This window comes from Medicago truncatula, chromosome 3 (assembly GCF_003473485.1).
Source record: "Medicago truncatula cultivar Jemalong A17 chromosome 3, MtrunA17r5.0-ANR, whole genome shotgun sequence".
Classification (NCBI taxonomy): Eukaryota; Viridiplantae; Streptophyta; class Magnoliopsida; order Fabales; family Fabaceae; genus Medicago; species Medicago truncatula.
In genome coordinates, this window is record NC_053044.1 from 12,454,566 (window position 1) to 12,477,185 (window position 22,620).

The 22,620-nt window shown below is 33.5% G+C and overlaps 2 protein-coding genes across 2 annotated transcripts; both read left to right on the plus strand.

The window, feature by feature from the left end:
* Positions 1-2,492: 2,492 nt before the first annotated feature.
* On the plus strand, positions 2,493-3,572 carry LOC11416483 (F-box/kelch-repeat protein At3g23880). Its single transcript, XM_003599573.1, has one exon. The coding sequence runs from the start codon at positions 2,493-2,495 to the stop codon at positions 3,570-3,572; it is 1,080 nt and encodes a 359-aa protein (XP_003599621.1).
* A 17,467-nt stretch (positions 3,573-21,039) lies between these two features.
* LOC25488799 (F-box/kelch-repeat protein At3g23880) lies at positions 21,040-22,227 on the plus strand. Its single transcript, XM_013603943.3, has one exon. The coding sequence runs from the start codon at positions 21,040-21,042 to the stop codon at positions 22,225-22,227; it is 1,188 nt and encodes a 395-aa protein (XP_013459397.1).
* Positions 22,228-22,620: the final 393 nt, after the last annotated feature.

Consider the following 22,620-nt stretch of genomic DNA (forward strand, 5'->3'; position numbering starts at 1 on the left):
ATTTGATCAAAGGTTAAATATAGTGCCACATTTTTATTTATTGTGTATCCTTTCTTTCAACCACACACTATTATTGTTTTAAATGATTACAAAACTCAAATTGGAAAGATGATCGTATCTTGATTCTCCTTATTCTTTTGTCTGCAAAATAACTGAATAATTGCATATGAATGTTAAAAAATGGTTAATTTTATTTCGTGAGCTCACGAAATAAAATTAACCATGGCTATGAAGATGATCGTATCTTGATTCTCGAGTAACCTGACTTTATTGTTGTAAATATTGTCTCATCCCCTTATGGTTTGTTCCTCCCATGGCTATGAAGAAAATTGACGCTAGATCTATGTAAACAATAGCAATTGGAGAGGAAAGAAAATAGTAAATCTAAGACTCGAGAAAAGTATTTTTGATGAGTTTCATTTTATTTGTTAAATTTTAGGTTTGACAATTGTGTTTCTAAAATAAGCCAGTTTATTTGTTTGATCAATTATAATTTTGAAATAGATAATTGAGTCTAATAAATCACAATTCTACCTTAGTATTTGAACCATTAAAATAAATTGAAATGATGAAGCTCTAATTTTCATTTGGAATAAGAAACCAATGGTTGAGACGGGGAAATATGAGCAATCATCACAATAACGATTAGAAAAACTAGAGAGATAACAAAGATCAGGGAAAATGCGGAAAGTAATGATCACGTGAGATTTCAATTAAATAAATATGAACCTTTTGATTAAATGAAATAAACGATTGAGATTTGGTGTCAACGGATCCTATATATATATATGAGTCAGGATCCGTTGACACCAGGTGTCAACGAATTCATTGACACCAAATCCTAACCATTCTTTATTTTGATCTTAATGGCTCCCATTTATTCACTTAATTGTTAATGTGGGGACTCTTCAAAGAAAAACATATCACACTCTCATCGTCTTCCTCCCGAGGTCGTTATTCCTATGGTTCGGGTTCTTTCACACACCCAAATACCAATGGATCATCCGTTTGATTTTTTGTTTTCGATTTCATTCTCCATCAAAAGTACAATAAAACTCATTTTTTTTCCTTCACCCAATTGTCTTTTATGGGAATGAAACAAATCCCTAAAGCTATTGGAAAGTCGATTAACGCATGATTGATTTTTTTCTTTCTAATTCCAATTGCTTACACAATGTCATGTAGGATTTATTGCCCTTTGCAAGAAACTCTAATACATTGCGACAAAAAAATCCCCCTATGTAATTAAAATTCAAAATTACAATTGAAATTCAATTTGTGACTAAATTAAGTTTCAAAGGCTTAATGTTGGTCCTTACTTCATTCTTCGTTCTTGTGTGCTCAATAACAAAAGACCGTCAGGGAAGACTTTCCTGGACAGGGATTAAGCGTTTTGTTTTTATTGGAGTAATTTTAGGGATTAATTAAATCAACAAATTATTATCACATGATACACGCACATATAAATCTTTAGTTTCCATATTTCCAACCATTAGATTAATTAGATTGAACGGTTGAGATTTGGTGTCAACGAATTCGTTGACACCTGGTGTCAAACTTTATATTGACACCAAATCATATCCCTTGATTTCATTTGATCCAATAGCTCCTATTAATTCACTTAACCTTGTACCTATGCGTGATGCACTAACCACACCGTTGTCTTCATTCTCACGTTATACGTACGCCGTCTGCTATCTGCAATTTTCGTTCATCTCTTCTCCCCTTGCACACCTTCACAAATGCTTCATCTATATTATGTGTTGCTCCTATCGAAATTAAAACCCACTATTCAATTAGTGGTGGATATGAGTTAAAACCCTCTACGCTAATTCTTCAAATGGATCCTCTAAGATTAATTCCTCAAATTTTTTGATTAGATTTATGAAATCAATAACAATTGGATGACGTTAGGAAACCGATGGACATTATTTATTGATTTGCTTCAATTTGTGCAATTTTAGGTGAGAAAAAGAAATTGCATATCAGAATGCATAATATAAAATAAAAAATTGTGGGTTTCGTAAAATGAAAAACTATGTAAATTAAAATGAAAACCAAGAGTTGTTTCCTTTGTTTGGGTATGGACAAGGAAGTAGCCAAGATACAAGAGACAACATTTTTCCATTGTTGTTCCTGTATACTTTGTTCAGCAAGATTGAAAAGGAACAAAAAGAAAATAAGAGTGCACGTTACGGTGAAAAAGACCTACCTTTGATTTATAAAAATGGACTACTGAGATTTGGTGTCAACGGATCCTAACTATATATATATATATATATATATATATATATATATATATATATATATCAAACTTAACCCTAAAACAATTTCATTCTTCCCTTTCGTTTCAGTGCCTTATGAGTTATGACCTTGAACGAGAACCCACAGTTTTATCAATTGTGAACAAGAATCAATCTTCCTAAAGTGTTTCTATCATTCCTCTCTTTTGGATTAGGACTGTTTTCGAACTTGGTATTATGGATGGATCGATGGCGGAAACATCCACTGCCATCGACAAGCAGCTAACCCTAACATCACCACCGCAGCCCATTCTTCCTCTCGACCTCATTATAGAAATTCTATGTAGGCTACCCGTGAAGCTCCTCCTTCAACTTCGATGTGTCAGTAAGTTGTGGAATTCTTTTATCACTGATCGCAAATTTGCCAACAAGCATCTTCGCATGTCAACCACCCACCGCATACAGGGAGTAACTTACTCTTTGTTCTCATACAACTCCATGCTCACGTCTTACCAACTCAACTGTCTTTTCACCAGGCGTGTAACCACCAACGTCACCAAGCTCAAATATCGTTTCAACAATTGTAATAAACCTAACATTGTTGGCTCTTGCAATGGCTTCCTCTGTGTTGCTTTTTCTAATTATTCGATTGTATTGTGGAACCCTTCCATTAATAAATTCAAGGAATTACCACTTATTCAAAAGTCACAGGGGATTACTAACCTCACTTTTAGCTTTGGCTACGACTCTCTTACGGATAATTACAAGGTGATTGTTGTGTTACAATACACTGACGTGAAGGTTCATACATTGGGTACCCATTTTTGGAAAACCATTCAGGAGTTTCCCTTTGGTGTTATGCCTGTTGAGAAATCTGGAAAATTTGTGAGTGGCAGGATTAATTGGTTGGCCTCTACTGATTTAAGACTGCAAAGTCCACGCTTCATTGTTTCTTTTGATTTGCGGAAAGAATCTTATGAAAAAGTTTTGCCTCCTGATGGCGTAGATGTGTGCAACTTGAGCTTGAGTGTGTTAAGAGATTGTTTGAGCATATTTGCTGGTCATCATGATATCTGGGTCATGAAAGAATATGGAATTCAAGAGTCTTGGACAAAATTGTTCACTATTTCTAACATGCCATCTCCTAATAGTTCTGTTAGTTTTACCAAGGCTGCATATATTTTTGAGGATGACCAAGTGTTGCTGGAGTCTGAAGGAAATTTGAATTTTGTTATTTACGATTCCAAGAATGGTACTTTTAGATTTCCTTCATTTCAAATCATCGCACCAGATGTTTGCGTTGAGAGTTTGATATCGCCTTGTTTTTAACGATAGGATGTAGTCCTATGTCACTTAGCATGAAATTTATCCACAATCTAGATGTTAATTTATGATTACATTTTTTTATTTAGTTTTTACTCTGATATGACTAGTGACTTCATGGATTATTGTTAAATAATGATCATAAATCTGAAGCTTGAGAAATTGGTGTTAATTTCATTTGTATTGTTTGTTTATTAGAGGTATTTCGTCCCACATCTTGTATTACATTTGTATTATATTTTATATAATTCACAATCATGCATAGTGTTAGATGGTTAATAATTGCATTTTGGAAGATCATGATTAATTAGATTTTGATATTTGCCAAGTCACTACTATGTTCTTTGAAATATCTGCTATGAGCTGCACAAATTTCAAATCTTGCAAAATGCAATATGAATTAAACAAAACATTATCATGCATGATTAGTGTTTTATAACAGTGGTCACAACTCACAATGTGTATGCAATGAATTACAACATCACAAGAGTGTCAAAAGAATTGTTGGATAATACAAATTATTATTCATCATTAGCCCATTGGTAAAATAAAACCACTTTTATATGTATTATTGTGTTAGGTCTGATTTGTTGTGATCTTTGCAAGAATATGATCATTTGTCTTGTTTGAAGTAGCCCTCAGGCGGTTGCTTCTAGAATTCGTATTCAACCTGTTTATGTGTCCCACTTTGAGGAAATTACCTTTTGTTAGGGTCCCAACTTTTATTTCGGAAGATATAAATGGTGTTTCGAATCTGCACAAAATCGTTTAATCTATGTTGGAATGGATACGACTTGATTGTTTTTGTTTTCTGCAAGCATTAAATTTAAGCATTTCTGCGGGTACAAATGTAGTATGTAAGTTCAGTTCAAAGTGAAAGGGAACAAAACGATTAGCATACAATATATATTATATATTATTCATACTCGTTCAACTCTGATATGATCATCAATAATCATCTATGTCTGCATCAATTCGCCACTTACTAAAAGGCCGCCATAACAAGTTAGGTGTGTGACAACTTGATATATTTCTGATTGTGTTCCATTAATAAGTCAAATTCATCTTTTGTTTAGAAAAGAAGGAATAGATTGTTGCTGTTTAATTCATTTGCCTAACCAGGGCATCAAAATTGAAGTTATAAATCAAAGGACTGCGTTGCGTTTATTGATTTGTTTGTTTTTGGTGCTATGATCAATTTATCAATTCTAAGATAATGCCTTTATTATTCCAACTTATTAACAAAAAACACTGTTTTCGTTACACTCTGAATAAAAATATTTCCGATACAAGTTTACTGCTTCAGCCAATGTCACAAGTCTAGCAGTTGATTCAGCTTTCTATCTTCAAGTCATTGGTTTTAATGAATGACTATATCTGGAGGTGATTATATATAGACACACACACACACACTATTTTAATAACAAAATATAAAATAAAGTCAAACTATTTTCAAATAAGCTACAAGTTGTCTTCAAAAATTATTATGGAGAGCTTACGAAAATAAGATGAAAATAATTTCTGAAACTTGTTTTCAACTTCTCTATTTGACTAGCATGCGGTTTTTTTCTTAGTTGGATTAAATTATGCATTTGGACGTAAATAAATATCTAGAAAATCGGTATTCGGGATAGGTTTTCCAGTATGAAAACCAGGAACTATATAATTACACGTTATATTAAAGGTATTAGAATGTCAACTACCGGTCCAATCAGTGTACCAGAATCAACAATAAGGTATGTCTCAATGTCTCTTTTTTTTTCAAAGACAAAAAATGCAATAAAAGAATAAAGGGAAAAGTACAATATTGGGGTGACTAAGCCAATGCTCAATTAAACAGTAAAGACAGTAAATAAAGCATTGCCACAGGCCAAAAGATAAAAAGAAAAAAAGACGCTAAGGAGAGTAACAAGTTACATTAAAACACAGGCCAAAAGAAGCAAAGAAACAGAGAACATAGAATAAAACTAAAGCCTAAACCTTATTGAAACAAGGGTTAGATACTCCACTATTAACAAGGGTTTGAATGCACTAATTTTTCGATCCTTTAGGACTCTGCAATCTATTTTTCTTCTGCTGTCTATTTGAAACATATGGAGTAAATGACTTATCGTCCTTACCACCATCGTCACAATTCTAATATATCTATCAAATCCTGATCTCCGATGAAATATCACCCCAGTATGTTTTTAAGATTTCTACACTTCTTAAAGCAGCATCACTAATGGGAGTAATGTTGGAGTCTTTTTATGCAGTTACAAACTTCTCAGAATTTTTTACCATAGGATCTAATTGTGTGTCAGGTAGATGTGAAGCCAGAATGTCTTGAGACATGTTCTGGTCAGAAATTGCCTCAACCAAAGACTTAGGGCTTTTCTGTTTTTTGCTTTTCCTTCTACACTTGGCTTTACAAACAGTATCAGTGTCGCTAACCAAATACTTATCAGCACTTCTATCAAGATTATGGGGCTTCCATTGTCAGAATTTCCGTTAGTATTTTAGAGCTTATTTGTGTAGGAACAGGAAGAGGCCCGGGAAGCAAGTCGCTGGTGGCAGTTGGCTTAATCATCAAAGATGAATCAGAGGGCATTTTTTTAATTGAAATAAGTGCCTCCGACTTCTGACCCTGATCTAAGCTAGAATTCCTAATGGATATCCCCTTGTTTGATTCAGGAGGATTGTTAAACAAATTCAATGAAAATCGACAAAGGTATCATGGTCGTCTAGTATTGCCTCCCCATGTGGTATTTCACAATCACTATTAAGCATAGTAAAGGAATTATGCAGTGATAACAGACTCTTCTGCATTAGCTCCTTCCTGAATTGTATCCTCATTGGAATGCAAAACTGCTAAATATCCAGTACCCTCCTTCACATCGTGTGTTACAGATGCTTCCAGTGGACATTTACCTCCGACATCTATATTTTTAGCAATTCCTGAGGGGTTTTTCTTGTTGGCATTAGTACTAGGTTGCTTTCCCTTCCAAGCAACTGATGTAGTGTAATTAGCTTTTCTTGGAACTTTCTGTGTTACCCTGATTGGTGTTGAAGCTTAGCTTCTGGCAGTGCTGAATACTATGACCTAGAAATTTACAGTTAGTACAATATAGCTATTGTTTTTCATATTGCACAGCTATAGTGAAAGCATGTCCCTCTCTCTCAACAACCACAATATAACTAGAATTCTAATATTATCTTGTAGTACATAGAAAATAGAAAGAAGAAAAAAAGAATAATGACTATATTGCTGAGGTCAATTAGGGACATAGAAATTGCTCTTAGAACCATGAAGTGAGTGTATGCAAGAGCATGCGCACGAGCGTGCATTCTCATGTGTACCTCTTGAATCACATGTAAAACTAGTTTGAATTAACTTATAGCTTTGAGATAAACTCTAGTTCTTACCAATTGAAAAAGCTTCTATCTCGTTGAACACATGTGCATCTTGAATCACATGATAAGAGATTTGTGCACAAAGTGAATCTTATCTGATTAAATATTTCCAATATATATTACAACCAATGGTATCATAAGTTTCTTGTTTGCTATATGTTTTGTATCATGGTCTGAACTTATGTTTTCTAGCTTTATAGATATGTACACACTATTTGTTGTTTGCTTTCGTAACTGACGTTGTTGAATAGTATTGTTCACAGTTGCAAAAGAATTATAGAAAGGCTAGAAGTAATCCATTTGTTATCTCTTGATGCTTTCTGTAATGTATCACACGTTACAGAGCTTCTGTCTACATGTTGTTTGTGGATGGCTTAATTTACGAATTATGCTTCTGTTATCTGTTATGTCTAAAAATTTACAACAAAATTGTTCATTACTTATTTTTTCATTGGTAATTAATCTAAGATGTGAGTGATGGAATTTCTTAACATGAATCTTGATAGGAATATAAAAAGACTCGTATATTCAGTAGCATTTTAAGATTTTTGAATGAAAGTAATGCAAAACTTTGTTCCAATACATTATCTGTCGCAAGAAAGATTTTCAGCGTCTGCTCAAATCAAGTTGGGAACATGCAGAATCTAAAACAAACAGAACCTGATACTGTTTCCGTTATCCTGTAGCCAATCAAACGTTCAGCCGTGGGGAAGTTTTGATTGTATCTGTTGCACGATGATTGGGGACCTCTGATGTTCATATTATTTTTCCATGCAATATGGGACTTTAACTAACACTTCACATATCACATTTTAATGCGGTGAGACATAAACAAGTGTGTGCTTAATGTAAACAAACAGCCAATCTAATAATCATCAACCAAATAAAACTAAAATTTATCTACCCCAACAAAGAGAAATTAACGCTTCCAAATTTTTGTAAGATATAACATGTTGTAGTAGGATAAATTTTTCCGATATATATAATATAATAGTACTAAATAATCGAAGTAAATTACAATAAATTCAGAATGGAACTAGTTTCATGGCAGCAACAAAGAAACTATACGAGTTAATGCTTCCAATCTTTTTCAACCGTGTATGACAGACTTCATCACAAGAGATTGCTCACACACAAGACCATACAAGCCTTTTATTGTTCTACAAGCCTCCTTAGCCAACTCCATATAAAATCCTTACTGCAGTATTCAGATTAAAAAAGTTAGTGACTACACATTACAGCCGCCAAATTCCATTTTCGGTTACAGTTGGAACATAGAGTGTGTGAATTGAATGTAAAAACTCAGTTAACTTCTATAAAATCATTGCACTTCCCACAGAGAAATACGTCATAATAGCAATAACAACTAACTTATCATGTGCATCTTCCATGAGCAGAAAAACAATCTAGTCTAGAGTTTTCAAATTGCCAATTAAGAAGCTGAACCAAACTATCATCTTCTCACTCCACCTGAAAGTAAGTTTGTTTCTCTACGTAGGGTTATGTGATTTGTCAACTGAAAGTAAGTTATAACCACAGACATCGTGGGAAACATAAAAGCGAAGGATTATTAAAATTATTATTTTGAAAAAAGAAATAGTGAAGAATTTCAAAACAAAATTACTCAACCAACAAATCTCTCTTGAAGAATGCACATTTTACCTTAATCAATATATGATGTCAACACTTGCCGATTGTGCGTGTCGAAGCAAAAATTTCACCATTCCATCAGGTATGGATGATATTTGTCTCTTTTCTACTTTCAATGATTTTAGGTGACACAGGAATGGGAGCTCAATTGTCAATAAATCTGGAACTAAGGAAAGAACCTAAACAATCACGAAATTGTAGAATCAGTTTATGCAACTTACATTTCTCAGAACAGTTAAATACAATATAAGAAAATAGTTCTTGTAATTATGTGTACACTGAAAATGAAATGAAGGATTTTTTTTTTTGTCAAATCAAACATGACCCCAGAGTACCTGAAGACTAGTTGAAGACACAGTCAATGATTGAATATTAGGAAGCTCAACTAGCCAATTGAGCAGAACCAACGAAGTCTCGACAGAATTCCACAAAGTTATTAAATCATACATACATGTTTGATAGAAGAGAGATTGCTCTTGATCCCATGGAGTTTCTGAATAGGAATACCATGAAAATCAAAGGTGCAGAGACTTGGAGTAGATAGCTCGATTCCAAAATAGGTCTCAGGAGCATAACGCCGCATGTATATACATAATCCGACAAGCTTGGTACTTGATATGCAAAGGTTTTGCTCATCCATAATTTCACAATCAACAATAGTCAAACTTTTTAAACTGGTTAATGTAGAAAATGGTTCAACACTACCATCATCAGCAGCACAAAAAGAAATGTGCCATAGATACAAGTTGATTAATGATGGTAAATTCAGAGAATTAGGAAAGAAAGTGCACATATAAAACTCTTTAGGGTTTTGAACACGAATATGAAGAGATGTTAGAGTGTGACATGAAAATAAGCAAGTCGGAAAGCGATGAATACATCTAGTAAGGATTCTTAACATTGTGTGAAACAGCGTATTGCAAAATTCTTGTGAGTAGGCAAGGGTCCACAATTTCATGGCAGCCAAACACTAGGTTGTGCAGTGAGGTTGAGTCATCACGAAGAGACAGGAACTTAGACACGAATTCTGTGAAAAAAATTAAAGTTGTATTGGAAATGTAAATTGACATTCATTTTGAAACAAATTGTTTTTGCTAAAGTGACACTCATTTTGAAACTGAGGGAGTATTAAATAACAGAAATTAAAAAATAAGGATATTGATGTAAATTGGGAAGCAGAATTCCCTGCAGACATGAAAACAACAGTCAATGTTTCGAGTCACTTTTGTTTGCATACTGAGAGTTGCAGGTGCTGTATTTTGCTTTGCTTGAAAGTTAGTGTTTTACATGATTTAGTTTCTAATGATTTAAGGATCCCAAATTAACATATTTATTGGAATGCTTGACCGAATAATATAATAAATGAAGGCTCTTTTATCGCTGCTGTTTGAAATTGTGAGGAACTACAATTATTTCAGTTTATAAAATAACAATGGTTGAGTGTCTAATGATAGGAAAGCTAAGGTGTAACTGACTAAACTGTAAAATAACAGCTGTTGCTAATTGGAAGTGCATAGAAAGTAGGAAGAAAAAAAATAGGGACAGAGGGGTTTGATAGAACTCTCCGCTCTGGGAGAGTTTGGGCTCTAAAAATAGCTCCTGGCCTCTTCCTTAAAATATTTCAGCTTTGTAGTATTTCACAAGAAATGAGAAAACAGGAGTTAAAATCAAATTAAGAAACTAGAAATTGTCAAAGAAATGCGAAAACAGGAGGGTCTTAGTTATAATTCTGTTATGCACATCGGACTAAGCACGTGGAACTAGAGTTGCACATTATTCTTAGCATGACTCGTACTGTCACACATGGTCAACAACTTGACCATATTGCTGAGCTCAATTAAGGTTGATGACAGGAAAGGAACATAGAAATTGCTATTAGATATCAAAGAAAAGAAGAATAATGACTACAATCTTTGGAATTTATTTTCCATGAAAGTGTGTGTATGCGCTTGCGTTTGCGCGAGCATGCATTTTCATTTGAGATAAACTCCACTTCTTACCAATTGAAAAAGATTCTAGCTCGTTGAACACGTGTGCCTCTTGAATCATATGAAAACAGATTTGTGCAGCAAATGAATCTGATGTGAGTACATTTTTCCAATATATATTACAACAAATGCTTTCTGGTGATAATTTTCATTCATTTTGACTTATGTAGGGAAGGTATGTGGGCTGGTGGAATGATGATTGGTGTTCTACTTTTTGTTTTCTCATTGGATTTCAACGATGCTTATCCATAGTTAATTTTTTCTGTGTTACTCTTTTGTACCTCTCGTGTGTCTGATAGAAGGTACAAAACTTGAAATTTCCTTTCCATGTTTAGAGTTTAGACTACTAGAGTTATTGAGATGTTCAATATTTTGGAATTTGGATACAATCATAAGTTCCAAACTGAAGTTTGCAAAGCTTTAGATTCAGTATTACTATTTAATTTTTTATGTTTTTGGTTTGCACACAATAATGATTTTATTATATGGAACATCCACTACTTATTGGACTTCCAATTTACCCTGGTTCAAGTTTCGCAAAGATTGATTGAGTTGGTCATAATTGAACTTTTGATGCCATAACAGAAATAGTATTCTCTAGCTAGTATAAAAATTGAAATAATCGATTATGCAATATGCTGCTTGCACTCTGAGAATTTTGTGAAATGGCAAGAAATAGAAGAGGGAAATACTGAGTTAAAATCAAGAGTGAGGGATAGAGTTCGAGAGAAAGTTTAGAGGTTGAAAGGTTTGGGAATTGGTGATTGTACATGTGGAACAATGGAAGTGACAATTCCAAGGGTTCGGATTTTTGGATAAAACTTGGTAATCAACTCTGGTGTAATCTTTTTCCTTCTCAATTTTTTTTATTAATTTCATTTCTGCAATTGTGTCCTGCTGCGTTGTGATTTTTCTGGTTTACGCAATTCTGCATTGCTTCGTGTCTAAATGCTTCTCATTTACTTCTTAATTTGTGTTACTAATTTGTGTTTTTGGTTTATGCATTTTTGGTATGTGTGTTTCTACGTAATTGCATTTTTCTTGTATTGTTTCTGGTTCTGTCTGAATCAGGCTCGTCCCTATTTCTATTTCTGGTTTTTACGATTATGTGTAATTAGGTTTCTGCACAGTTACAAATGTAAGTCTTCAATATTGTGGTATTGATCTTTCCTCATTTTTATAGGCTTAATTGATGTTAACTGATTTTTTGTATGATCATCTGGCGTCAAATGTTAAGTTGAATGCTTCAAGAAGCTTATTTTAGATTGTAGACATTAAATCGATATAAAGATAAACACCACATATTAATCAGGCCCAAAATAATATATGTCAAGAAGGGCCTATTCTATTCATGTTGTCATCAAAATCAACATCCACTACATCCATGATGCCGTCATTTTCTCTGTTTCTCTTCTGCTTAGCGTTACAACCTTCTCGCATGCATTTGCAACGGAAATTGGCTAGTAGTAAAGTACAACGAAATCACAACCCTTTACACATATGCACCTAAAATAAACCCCACTTTGGACTTGATGCATAACACCGTGTATTTTCCAGACACCCATTGTCAAAAGTTTCTTTAAATGCTTCTCCTCTGTATAGTACATAAGGAAATGTGAAACTAGCTTATACACTCAAGAATAAGTCCTAATGACAAATTTTAGTTACTAATATACCCCTTTTGACAAGAGCTACCCTGCTACAGTTAAAATACCCCTTGTTTTCATTTATGTTGTAGAAAGTATTTGAAACAAAGTTGAGGTGGAGCTGAGGTGAACATGTCTGCTATGTCTTGAACCTCTAGGTTTCTTATATTATGGTCTGTACACACTGTTTGTAGTTTTCGTTTGTAACTGATATTGTTTATTACTATTGTTCGCAGTTGCAAAAGAATGCAAGTATTTGAATTAGAAAAAAAGGCCGCTGAGAATCATAATGTGATATAAACAAGCTAGAAGCAATCCATTTGTTTTTATCCCTTGATGTTTTTCGTAACCTATCACACCCTACGTCAATAAATCTGTGAAACTTCTGTTTATATGGTTTCTGGATGGCTTAAGACGTGAGTGATGATGGGATTTCAGTTATCCTGTTGCTTATCAAAAGTGCAAGCTTGGGGAAGTTTTGATTGTTTCTGTTGCGCAATGATAGGGAAACAAATAGCCAATCTAATAATTATCAACCAAATAAAACTAAAATTTATCTACCCCAACAATGAGAAATTAATACTTCCGATTTTTTTAAGATATAACATGTTGTAGTAGGATTAAATTTTTCGATACATATAATAGTACTAAATAATTAAAGTAAATTGCAATAAATTCAGAATGGAACTAGTTTCATGGCAGCAACAAAGAAAGTAAGGAGTTAACGCTTCCAATCCTTGTATGATAGACTTCATCACAAAAGATTGCTCACACACAAGGCCATAAAAGCCTTTTGTTGCTCTCCATATACAATCCTTACTGCAGTATTCAGATTAAAAAAGTTAGTGACTACACATTACAGCAGCCAAATCCCGTTTTTCGTTACTGTTGAAATATAAGTAAAAACTCTATATTCCCATTTTTGGATAGTAGAATGTTTTAGTTAGTGAAATAAGAAAAACCTTACTATTTTATAACTGATATATTATTAGTATTTAACTATCACTCAATCTAACTTATCATTTGCGTCTTTCATGAGCAGCAAAACAATATATAGTCTAAAGTTTTAAATTGCCAATAAGAAGATGAACCAAGCTATCATCTTCTCACTAATAATACAGCCTTATCGTTCTTACATCCACTTTAGCTCAATCACCAGCTGCAAAAGTAAGCTTGTTAATTTCTCTACGTAGGGTTTTGTAATTTGTCAACTGAAAGTAAGTTATAACTACCGATATCGTGGAAAACATAAATAGAGAAGGATTATTATTATGTTTTTATATTGACAAAAGATAGAGAGAAGGATTTAAAGACAAAATTACTCTCTACTTAAGAATGCACATTTTACCTTAATCAATAATATATGACAACACTTGCCGATGGAGCGTGTTGAAGCAAAAAGTCCACCATTCCATCAGGTATGGATGATATTTGTCTCTTTTCTACTTTCAATGATTTTAAGTGACACAAGAATGGGAGCTCAATTGTCAATAAATCTGGAACTAAGGAAAGAACCTAAACAAACAAGAAGTTGTAGAATCAGTTTAATGCAATATAAAATGCACGCATAATAAGCAAAAAAGTTCTTGTAATTATATGTGTACAATGAAAATGAAAGGAAGTTTTTTTTTTTTGTCAAATCAAACATGCCCCCAAAGTACCTGAAGAGTAGTTGAAGACACAGTCAATGATTCAATATTAGCAAGCTCAACTAGCCAGTTGAGCAGAACCAATGAAACCTCGACAGAATTCCACAAAGTTATTAAATCAATACATACATGTTTAATAGAAGAGAGATTTCTCTTGCTCCGATGGAGTTTCTGAATAGGAATACCATGAAACTCAAAGGTACAAAGACTTGGAGTAGATATATCAATTCCGAAATAGGTCTCAGGAGCATAAGAAATCATGTATATAGTTAATTGGACAAGTTTGGTACTTGATATGCAAAGGTTTTGCGCATCCACAATTTCACAATACACAATCATCAAACTTGTTAAACTGGTTAATTTAGAAAATGGTTCTACACTACCATCATCACCAACACAAAAAGAAATGTGGCATAGATACAAGTTGGTTAATGATGGTAAATTCAGAGAATTAGGAAACAAAGTGCACATAGAAAACTGTTTAGGGTGACAAACAGAAAGATGAAGAGATGTTAGACTGTGGCATGAAAATAAGCAAGTCGGAAAGCGTTGAATATCACACCTAGTAAGGATTTTTAATCTACGGACATTGTGTGAAACAGCGTATTCCAAAATACTTGTGAGTAGGAAAGGGTCCACAATGTCATGGCAGCGAAACTCTAGATTGTGCAGTGAGGTTGAGGCATCACGAAGAGACATAACCTTAGACACGAATTCTGTGAAACCCTTTCCAGTATTAAAGTATGAAGCAATTAATGTAAGGGTGGGAAGATTCTTCCATACATTCTTCCATCTTTTGGATAAAATTAAAGTTTGAACAACTTCTTTGGTCGACAAAAACGACAGTATATAAAGTAAAATGCAATCTGGAAAATTACTAAGGCTGACTTTATTATTCTCTTGGCATTCACTATGGTTGTTACGTTTGCTCTTTCCTTTCTTCATTTTTTCACTTGCAAAACTGAAACAGATCATTGCAGGTGATGATTTATAGCATCTGAGAAAAGATAAATCATTAGAGGAAAAGAGAAAGAGAAAAATTACCTTTGCTAATTAGCTATTGATAAAGCATCAGGGAAAACCTGCTTAGATTATGCAAACAGCAGAGGGGCTTGACCACCGAATGCCTCAATGAAAAAGTCGCTATTTAGAACGCTTAATATCTAGGTCTAAACCCTATTATTAGAATATAAATAAAATATTATAAATCATTAGTATCTTTTTTCTTATTGAACAAAAATCATTAGTATCTATTTAGGCCCAAGATTATTTAGTCCTGGCTCAATTGTATAAATACACATTACTGTTAAGGGTGGTTTAGTAACTTCCATGTGTTTTTAGGAAGTTTCTGATGTGAGAAAAGTAATTTTCCCAAAGTTCCAATCCAATCCAACGTAAAAAAAAAAAAAACACCCAATCAAAAGGCAAGGTTTTACCATGTCTTTGAAAACAAACATAAAACTAGGGCTCGTACATGAAAGTGGGTTGTCCTACGATACGACGGTGATAAGAGGCGAAAGGTAGAAGAAGAGTTTTGTCTCAATTATCATCAATCACAAACAACACCTCGCCAAAGGTATTTCTCCTTTTTCAATTGAATTTCATTTTTTTCGTTAAATTAGCTGTCTTTTAATTTTTTTAGGTGCATTTTTTGGTATAGTTCTTAAGTTTGGTCTTTTAATTTTCCTGTAGATTTCATTTGGGTCGAGAATGAAGAGACTAAAGCGAACTGAAAACAAAGACAATCTCAGTGAGTTGCCTGATTGCGTTTTACTTCACATTCTGTCTTTTTTGGACACCAAACTTGCTGTTCAAACTTGCATACTGTCCGCGAGATGGAAGAATCTGTGGAAGCATGTTCCCGCCCTTAGATTAAATACTTATTTACACTCCTTATATACACGGATCAAACTCAAGGGTTTCACCAAATTTGTGTCTTCAATTTTGTCTAAACGCGATGCCTCAACAGCATTGCACACTCTAGAATTTCGACGCACAGGGTTAGTGGAGCCACACATATTCAAAAGGATTTTAAAATATGCAGTTTCGCACAATGTCCAACAGTTACAAATCTGTTACATGTGATATTGAACACTTTACTTCCTGCTTCTTTTCATGTCCTACGTTAACATCTCTTGACCTTTTTGTTGGCCATAAGAATTTTAATGAGACAACATTATTTCCAAATTCTTTGAATTTTCCAGCATTAACGAGCTTATCTCTAACGAACTTTGCCTTTCATGTTGGGGATAATGGCTGTGCTGACCCTTTTTCAGAATTTAAGAATTTGAATAGTTTGATCATTGATCGTTGTGTTGCTCTTGATGCGGAAAACCTACACATATCAAGTGTCACACTTGCTAATTTAACAGTAAGAACACCTCGTGTTGTAGCTAGGAACTACCGCAAAATCGAGCTATCTACTGCAAGTCTTCGTTCTTTTGTTTTTATCGGTATTCCTTATCAGAAACTCGTTTGGAGCCATCTTTGTTCAGTTACACATCTAAAAATTGATGCAAATGTACCTTGGAGTTACGCAGATTTAGATTGGAATCTTTTAGTTTTTCTCAGCTGGTTGTGAGAGCTTGTTGATATCAAATCATTCACAGTCAGTTCCACTATTCTTCAGGTATACTTTAATAGAGTGTGTGTGAGTATGCTACAACATATTCGTTAAATGTGCTTCAAAATTTCAACTATTCTTCAACTTTTGATGTTGAGACTTTATTTTTGCTGTCTTCTTAAAATTCTTGCTTTTTAACATTTTTTTTTTCTTCTAAATTTTCTAAAAATATATGACTTGCATTGAACTGATCATGATTCATTATCATCCTTCATTGCATAGGTTCTCTACTTAGTTCCTGATCTATTAAAGGTTGACTTCCCTTACTTACGTAACTTGAAGTTACTGAAAGTAAAAATGGAAGGAATTCCATTTGATTTATCCAAGAAACTGATACATGCCAACTTAGCGAAGCTTCCTGCCAGGTCACAAGAAGAAGCTTCCAAGTTACACGAAGCATTTAAAGTAGGGTCGAAATCATCTTCATCCATACCTGAGGGAATACTTGAATTTTTGCTTCAAAACTCACCTTCAGCAAAAGTTTATATCATCAATTAGATTGCAAAAGGTAAAATATGCATTCTACATCATTTATTAGTTTGGTTTTTCTCTTCCTTTTTTCTGTTATCATTGATCTACTGCTATAACATATTATCATGAATTAATTCAAGTCCTTTGATTAGAGAAACACTCCTGTACATGTACACTTTTCTGTTTTCAAACCCATTCATCGCTGTTACACTGGTTTGGTGCAGTCTCTGCTAACTCAGTTACATATTCCATTCTTTACACTTTTTTTTAATGTGTTTTTACATATTCCGTTTATTGTGAGAATCAAAGTGCGGTAGCACTAAATTTTATGGAGCTAGATTTGTACTTTCTCAGATAGGAGGTTCTTAGCATGGTTCATACTGTCACACATGGTCAACCACTTGACCATATTTCTGAGGTTGATGAGAGGAAAGGAACATAGAAATTGTTCTTAGATATCCAAAAAGAGAGGAATAATAGCTAATATGTTTGGAATTGGTTTGGCATGAAAGTGTGTGTGCACACTAGTTTGAAGAAACTTATAGCTCGTAAATGCTTCATAGCTTTGAGATAAACGTTAGATCTTAACATATGAAAAATCTTCTAGCTCATTTAACACACGTGCATTCTGAATCACATGATAAGAGATTTGTGCACAAAATAAATCGTATGTGATTACATGTTTCTAATTAATATTACACGTTGACTTGTGTAGGGAAGGTATGCGGGCAGGTGAAATGATGATTGGCATTCTACTTTTTGTTTTCTCCCTTGATTTCTGCGGTGCTTGTTCATTGATTATTTTTCGCTCTTTTAGTTGTTCGTGCGTCTTGTGTGTCTTATGTTGCATAAAGAGCACAAACTTTAAATTACCTTTCAATGTTAAGACTGCTGGAGTCATAAGTTCCAAACTGAAGTTTGCAAAGCTTTAGATCTAATATGGATATTATTTGTTTTGTTTTATATGAAAACAAATTACAAATTGATATTACTCGAGTCTCTGCTGCTCTGTGATTTTTCTGGTTTATGCGACTCTGCATTGCTCATGTTATTTTTTGGAAACCTAATATTTCAGTGTTATCTTCTCATATCTTGTATGCATAATTGATCTGTTTATGTATATTTCACGTCAAAATGAAGAAATCGTATAAAAATACTCATCATCTCTTTAGTAACTTGCTGTCAAAGAGCTCTTGTCTATCCAGTATGTTAATTTTCGTCCCTAAATCAATAACAAGTATCCACAATTGTCCATTAACATAGCGAGATTACAAAATGCTTATATGTTCGATTAACAAATGCTTCTATGTATGATCAACAAATGCTTACATCTTTCATGCCTACTCTACGTTTTAACCCTTAGCGTCTTGATTCGCTACGCTTTAACCTTACAAGAGCTCCAAGGCAATGGTGTTAAAGGAAGCATTTAATGTTAGAGATTGAAGGTGAGAGAAACACAAGAGAGGTTGAATGGTGTTGGTTTTTTATGAAAACCATTATAAAGGTTTTGACAAAAACAGAGCAAGAGATAATCAGAGAGTAAGAGATGAGAGACAACACAAACAAATTATCATGGTTCACCCTAGAATCTGAAGTTAGTCAATTCCCCTTGCACTTCCAAATGATTTTTCGCTATAATCAAACAAGATTACAATTGCTCGAACACACAAGTCAGAGAGTTCTACAAAATGAGTTTAATGAGTTTGTATGTGCTTACACTACTCAAAAGTGGTAAACTAACTTAAAGCTTAAGAAACTTCTGACACTTAAGAAATTCCAAGATATAAAATTTGTAAGAATTGTTAAAAAAATAAGTTTATAATAATTTTCTAAGTGTTTAAGCGCTTTTAAATTTGACAGTGTTACATGTAAAGTATTCGTACGAACCCTTTTTTATATTTAAAACTATGTTGTACTAATGTATTTTTTAATCACTATTCATATATATCAGTTTTCTCATTTTAGCTTATGCATTTATTTTTTTGGAAAGGAGCTTATATACTTGTTTGAACTGTAAAAGAAATCTAGTATTTTAAAAAGGGTTTGTCTAACATGTGCAAATTTGCACATGTTAAGGTAACTAAAAGTAGTAATTTTTTATTGAAAATCAACAATTATTTATTAAAAACCTACATATTTAATATAAAATGCACAAGTTCCAAGTCAAAATTACTACTTTAAACTTCTTATCATGTGCAAATTTTCACATGATAGAAAAACAACCCGAGACATGTGGTCCTTGTTTGCGATTTTATCATGTGATATACTTAACATAATCTCTTACTTATAAATGTTAACCCGTTTAACTATACTTAACCTAATTTAAACCTAATTTTTCCCTCCACACTTTTGCATTTAATGTTTATCTAAATTAAAATAAACTTATGTTCCTAATTATATGCAATTTTTTTAAAGGAATAACCGTTAACCCGTCTCGCTATACTTAACATAATCTCTTACATATAAATGTTAACGCGTCTCGCTATACTTAATCTATTATGTTACGCTACGGTATCAAGGACGATGTCGTGGAAATATTATGTTATGGTACAGTACCAACGTCTATGGACGATGTCGTAGAAATATTATGTTATGGTACGGTACCAACGTCTATGGATGATGTCGTGGAAATATTATGTTATTGTACAGTACAAACGTCTATGCTTCTTAATATTATGAAATACTATATGACAATCAAGACATTCATCTAAACTATTTTATTACCTATTACCGTCAAATATTACCTTCGATATGACCCTTACGTTAGCACGGGTCGATGGTCTAGTATATAAATATATTCATATCATGTTTGTTACATTTTTTTAATATTGAAATTTATTCTTATCTATTTGTTGCATGTGTTTTTTATATTGAAAATTGAAGGGTTTTTTAAAAAGGAAAAGTCAGCTCAAAAAGTTCAAAGGGTTTTTTTTTTATAGAGTATAGATTAATTAATTTTCTCTCAAAAGATAGAACCAAACCAACTTGTTCCACTCTTACATGTCTCCTAAATAACAACTCTTTTTTATCTGAATGAAATGAAATGTACCAGAGAAACTTACACACAATAACTCTTTGTTACACTCTTGAGCGTGTTTTGTTCCATGCAATGTGGCATAAGCAAATTCCGTTAAAGGTTTTAGTGTTTTCCTGACGACTCCTTTACAACAGAATTTCAACCAAAGACAATCTTCTTCGTTGGAGAGTCCTTCATCAGGATGGCAGTTTTTGCATTGGAGAGTGTGGTTCCTTTGAGACCGCGGTTCATCTTCTTTTTCGAGGTGACATCTTTGGTAGTGCGTGTCACCGTTTATATCAGTGGGTCGACATTTCTTTTATTGCACCACAATTGGTTCGCGATCATCTTCATCAATTTGGTTATATGGCGAGGTTACTGCGATTTACACATTCTTTTCTGAAAGTAATATGCCATGCTTGTGTCTTGGTTATTTGGAAGGAAATGACCAACATGATTTTTAAGCAGAAAGCTTTGGATTTGGATCATTTGACAGACAACGTCAAGTGTATGTCTTTCTTATGGCTAAAGCTCAATATGCTCTCTTTCTCTTTCAATAATAATGACGGGTGGCGGCACCCTTTACATTGCATGGGTATTATGTTGTAGCTTTCTTTTTGTTATTCTTTCGTAGTGTTTTTTTATGGCATCAGACACTTAACATTGTATTTTGTTGAGTGGTTCTCTTCTGCACACCTTTTAAGAAATGAACCATTCTTTATGATTTAATATATTTCATTTTGACTTGTTAAAAAAAAATTACACACAATAACCTTACATGTATAAAAAGTTAATAACTAATACACTCATGAAAATATAGAGTTCATATTTGTTTTTTGTTTTAGAGAAGATGGAATTTATATTTAAATAAAGAGAAGATATTTTCGAACATAGCATTAGAACTACCTCCCTATTTTGGGACCTCCGCCCAGCGTTTGTTTATATTCATTGGAACTACCTCCCTATTTTGGAAATTCCGCCCAGCGTTTCTTTATATTTCTAACCAACAATTTTCACTTTAGTTGTTTGTAGAAGAAATGGCGCAAGGTAGCAACGACGTAGCTTCTTCTCTGTCACTCGCGGAGGAAACAACCAGTACTAAGAGGAAGCAATTAATTACTTCATCAGGAGCACTAACATCCCAGCCGCTTCCTACACTTCCATTTGATCTCCTGCCTGAGATCCTTTGTAGGCTTCCGGTGAAGTTACTTGTACAACTTCGATGCCTCTGCAAGTTTTTTAATTCTTTGATCTCTGATCCTGAATTCGCAAAGAAGCACCTTCATTTGTCAACCATGCGCCACCACCTTATTGTAAGCTCCAAGAATGACAAATCACGTGAGTTACTTCTCTTTGATTTCCCAATTTCCTCTGTTTTTTCTTCCTCTATTGGTACACATACACAACTCAATCTCCCTATAAGTTTAAAAACTAATGGATACGGTAAACATTTGGCGGTTTGCTCTTGCGACGGCATCCTGTGTATTAGTGCCACCAGTGTTGATCATCGTTATGCTATTTTGTGGAACCCTTCCATTAGAAAATTCAAGATATTGCCTCCACAAGAAGATTATCGATGGAAAAGGGTTCTTGATTCCTTCTATAGCTTTGGGTATGATCATTTCATTCATAATTATAAGGTCATTGTTATTTATTTATGTATAAGAAGCAAAACAAATGAAGTTTGCGTTCATACGTTGGGTACTGATAAATGGAGAAGGATACATGACTTCCCATTTTGTGGTATCATTCGTGGATCAGGAATATTTGTGAGTGGTACTGTTAATTGGTTCGCATTTGATGTTCCTAATAAATGTTGTCGTGAAATTGTTTCTTTTGATTTGGAGAAGGAGTCATATAAAATTCTTTCGCAACCTAACTTGGAGAAGAAGTCATGGAACTTGGGAGTGTTGAAGGATTGCTTGTGCATATTTTCACATAATGATATCTTTGTGGATGTTTGGATTATGAAGGAATATGGAAATAAAGAGTCTTGGACTAAATTATACAATATCTCTTATATGGGAGTTCCTATTTCCCATGCCTATGGCAATGTTTTATATAATTCTGAAGATAACCAAATGCTTGTGGATTTAATGAGGGAAGGTAACAAACGAAAGGTCGTTTTGTACAATTCAAAAAATGGTATTTTGAATTTTCGCGAGATTGAAATCGGTCATTTGATGAGCCCAAATGTCTACATTGAGAGTTTAGTATCTCCCTAAGCATAATATTCAAATGCAACCTGTTAGTTTCGGTTTGTGTTATTTCTTTTATGACTGTTCTTGTTATTAGTGACTTGTTGAATCATTGTTAATTAATGGGTTAATGGAATCTACAGGTTGAAAATTGTTGATATTTTAAATTGTTTGGTTAGTTTTAGCTGTTGAGTCTCACACATCTCTGTAAATCAAAATTAACTTTTTTAAAAAAGTCAATTTTCTGACTACACTGTAGAAGCTCTCATATTTCAAATAGTTCACGATCATGAATTGGATTAAATGATTTGTCATTTAATTTTCAAAGATTTGGGTTCCGCTTCTACAGATATTGTTGATCAATGTTTAGAACTCATACATGTAATTATCAAAAAGGAAAAATGAGGCTATATATACTAA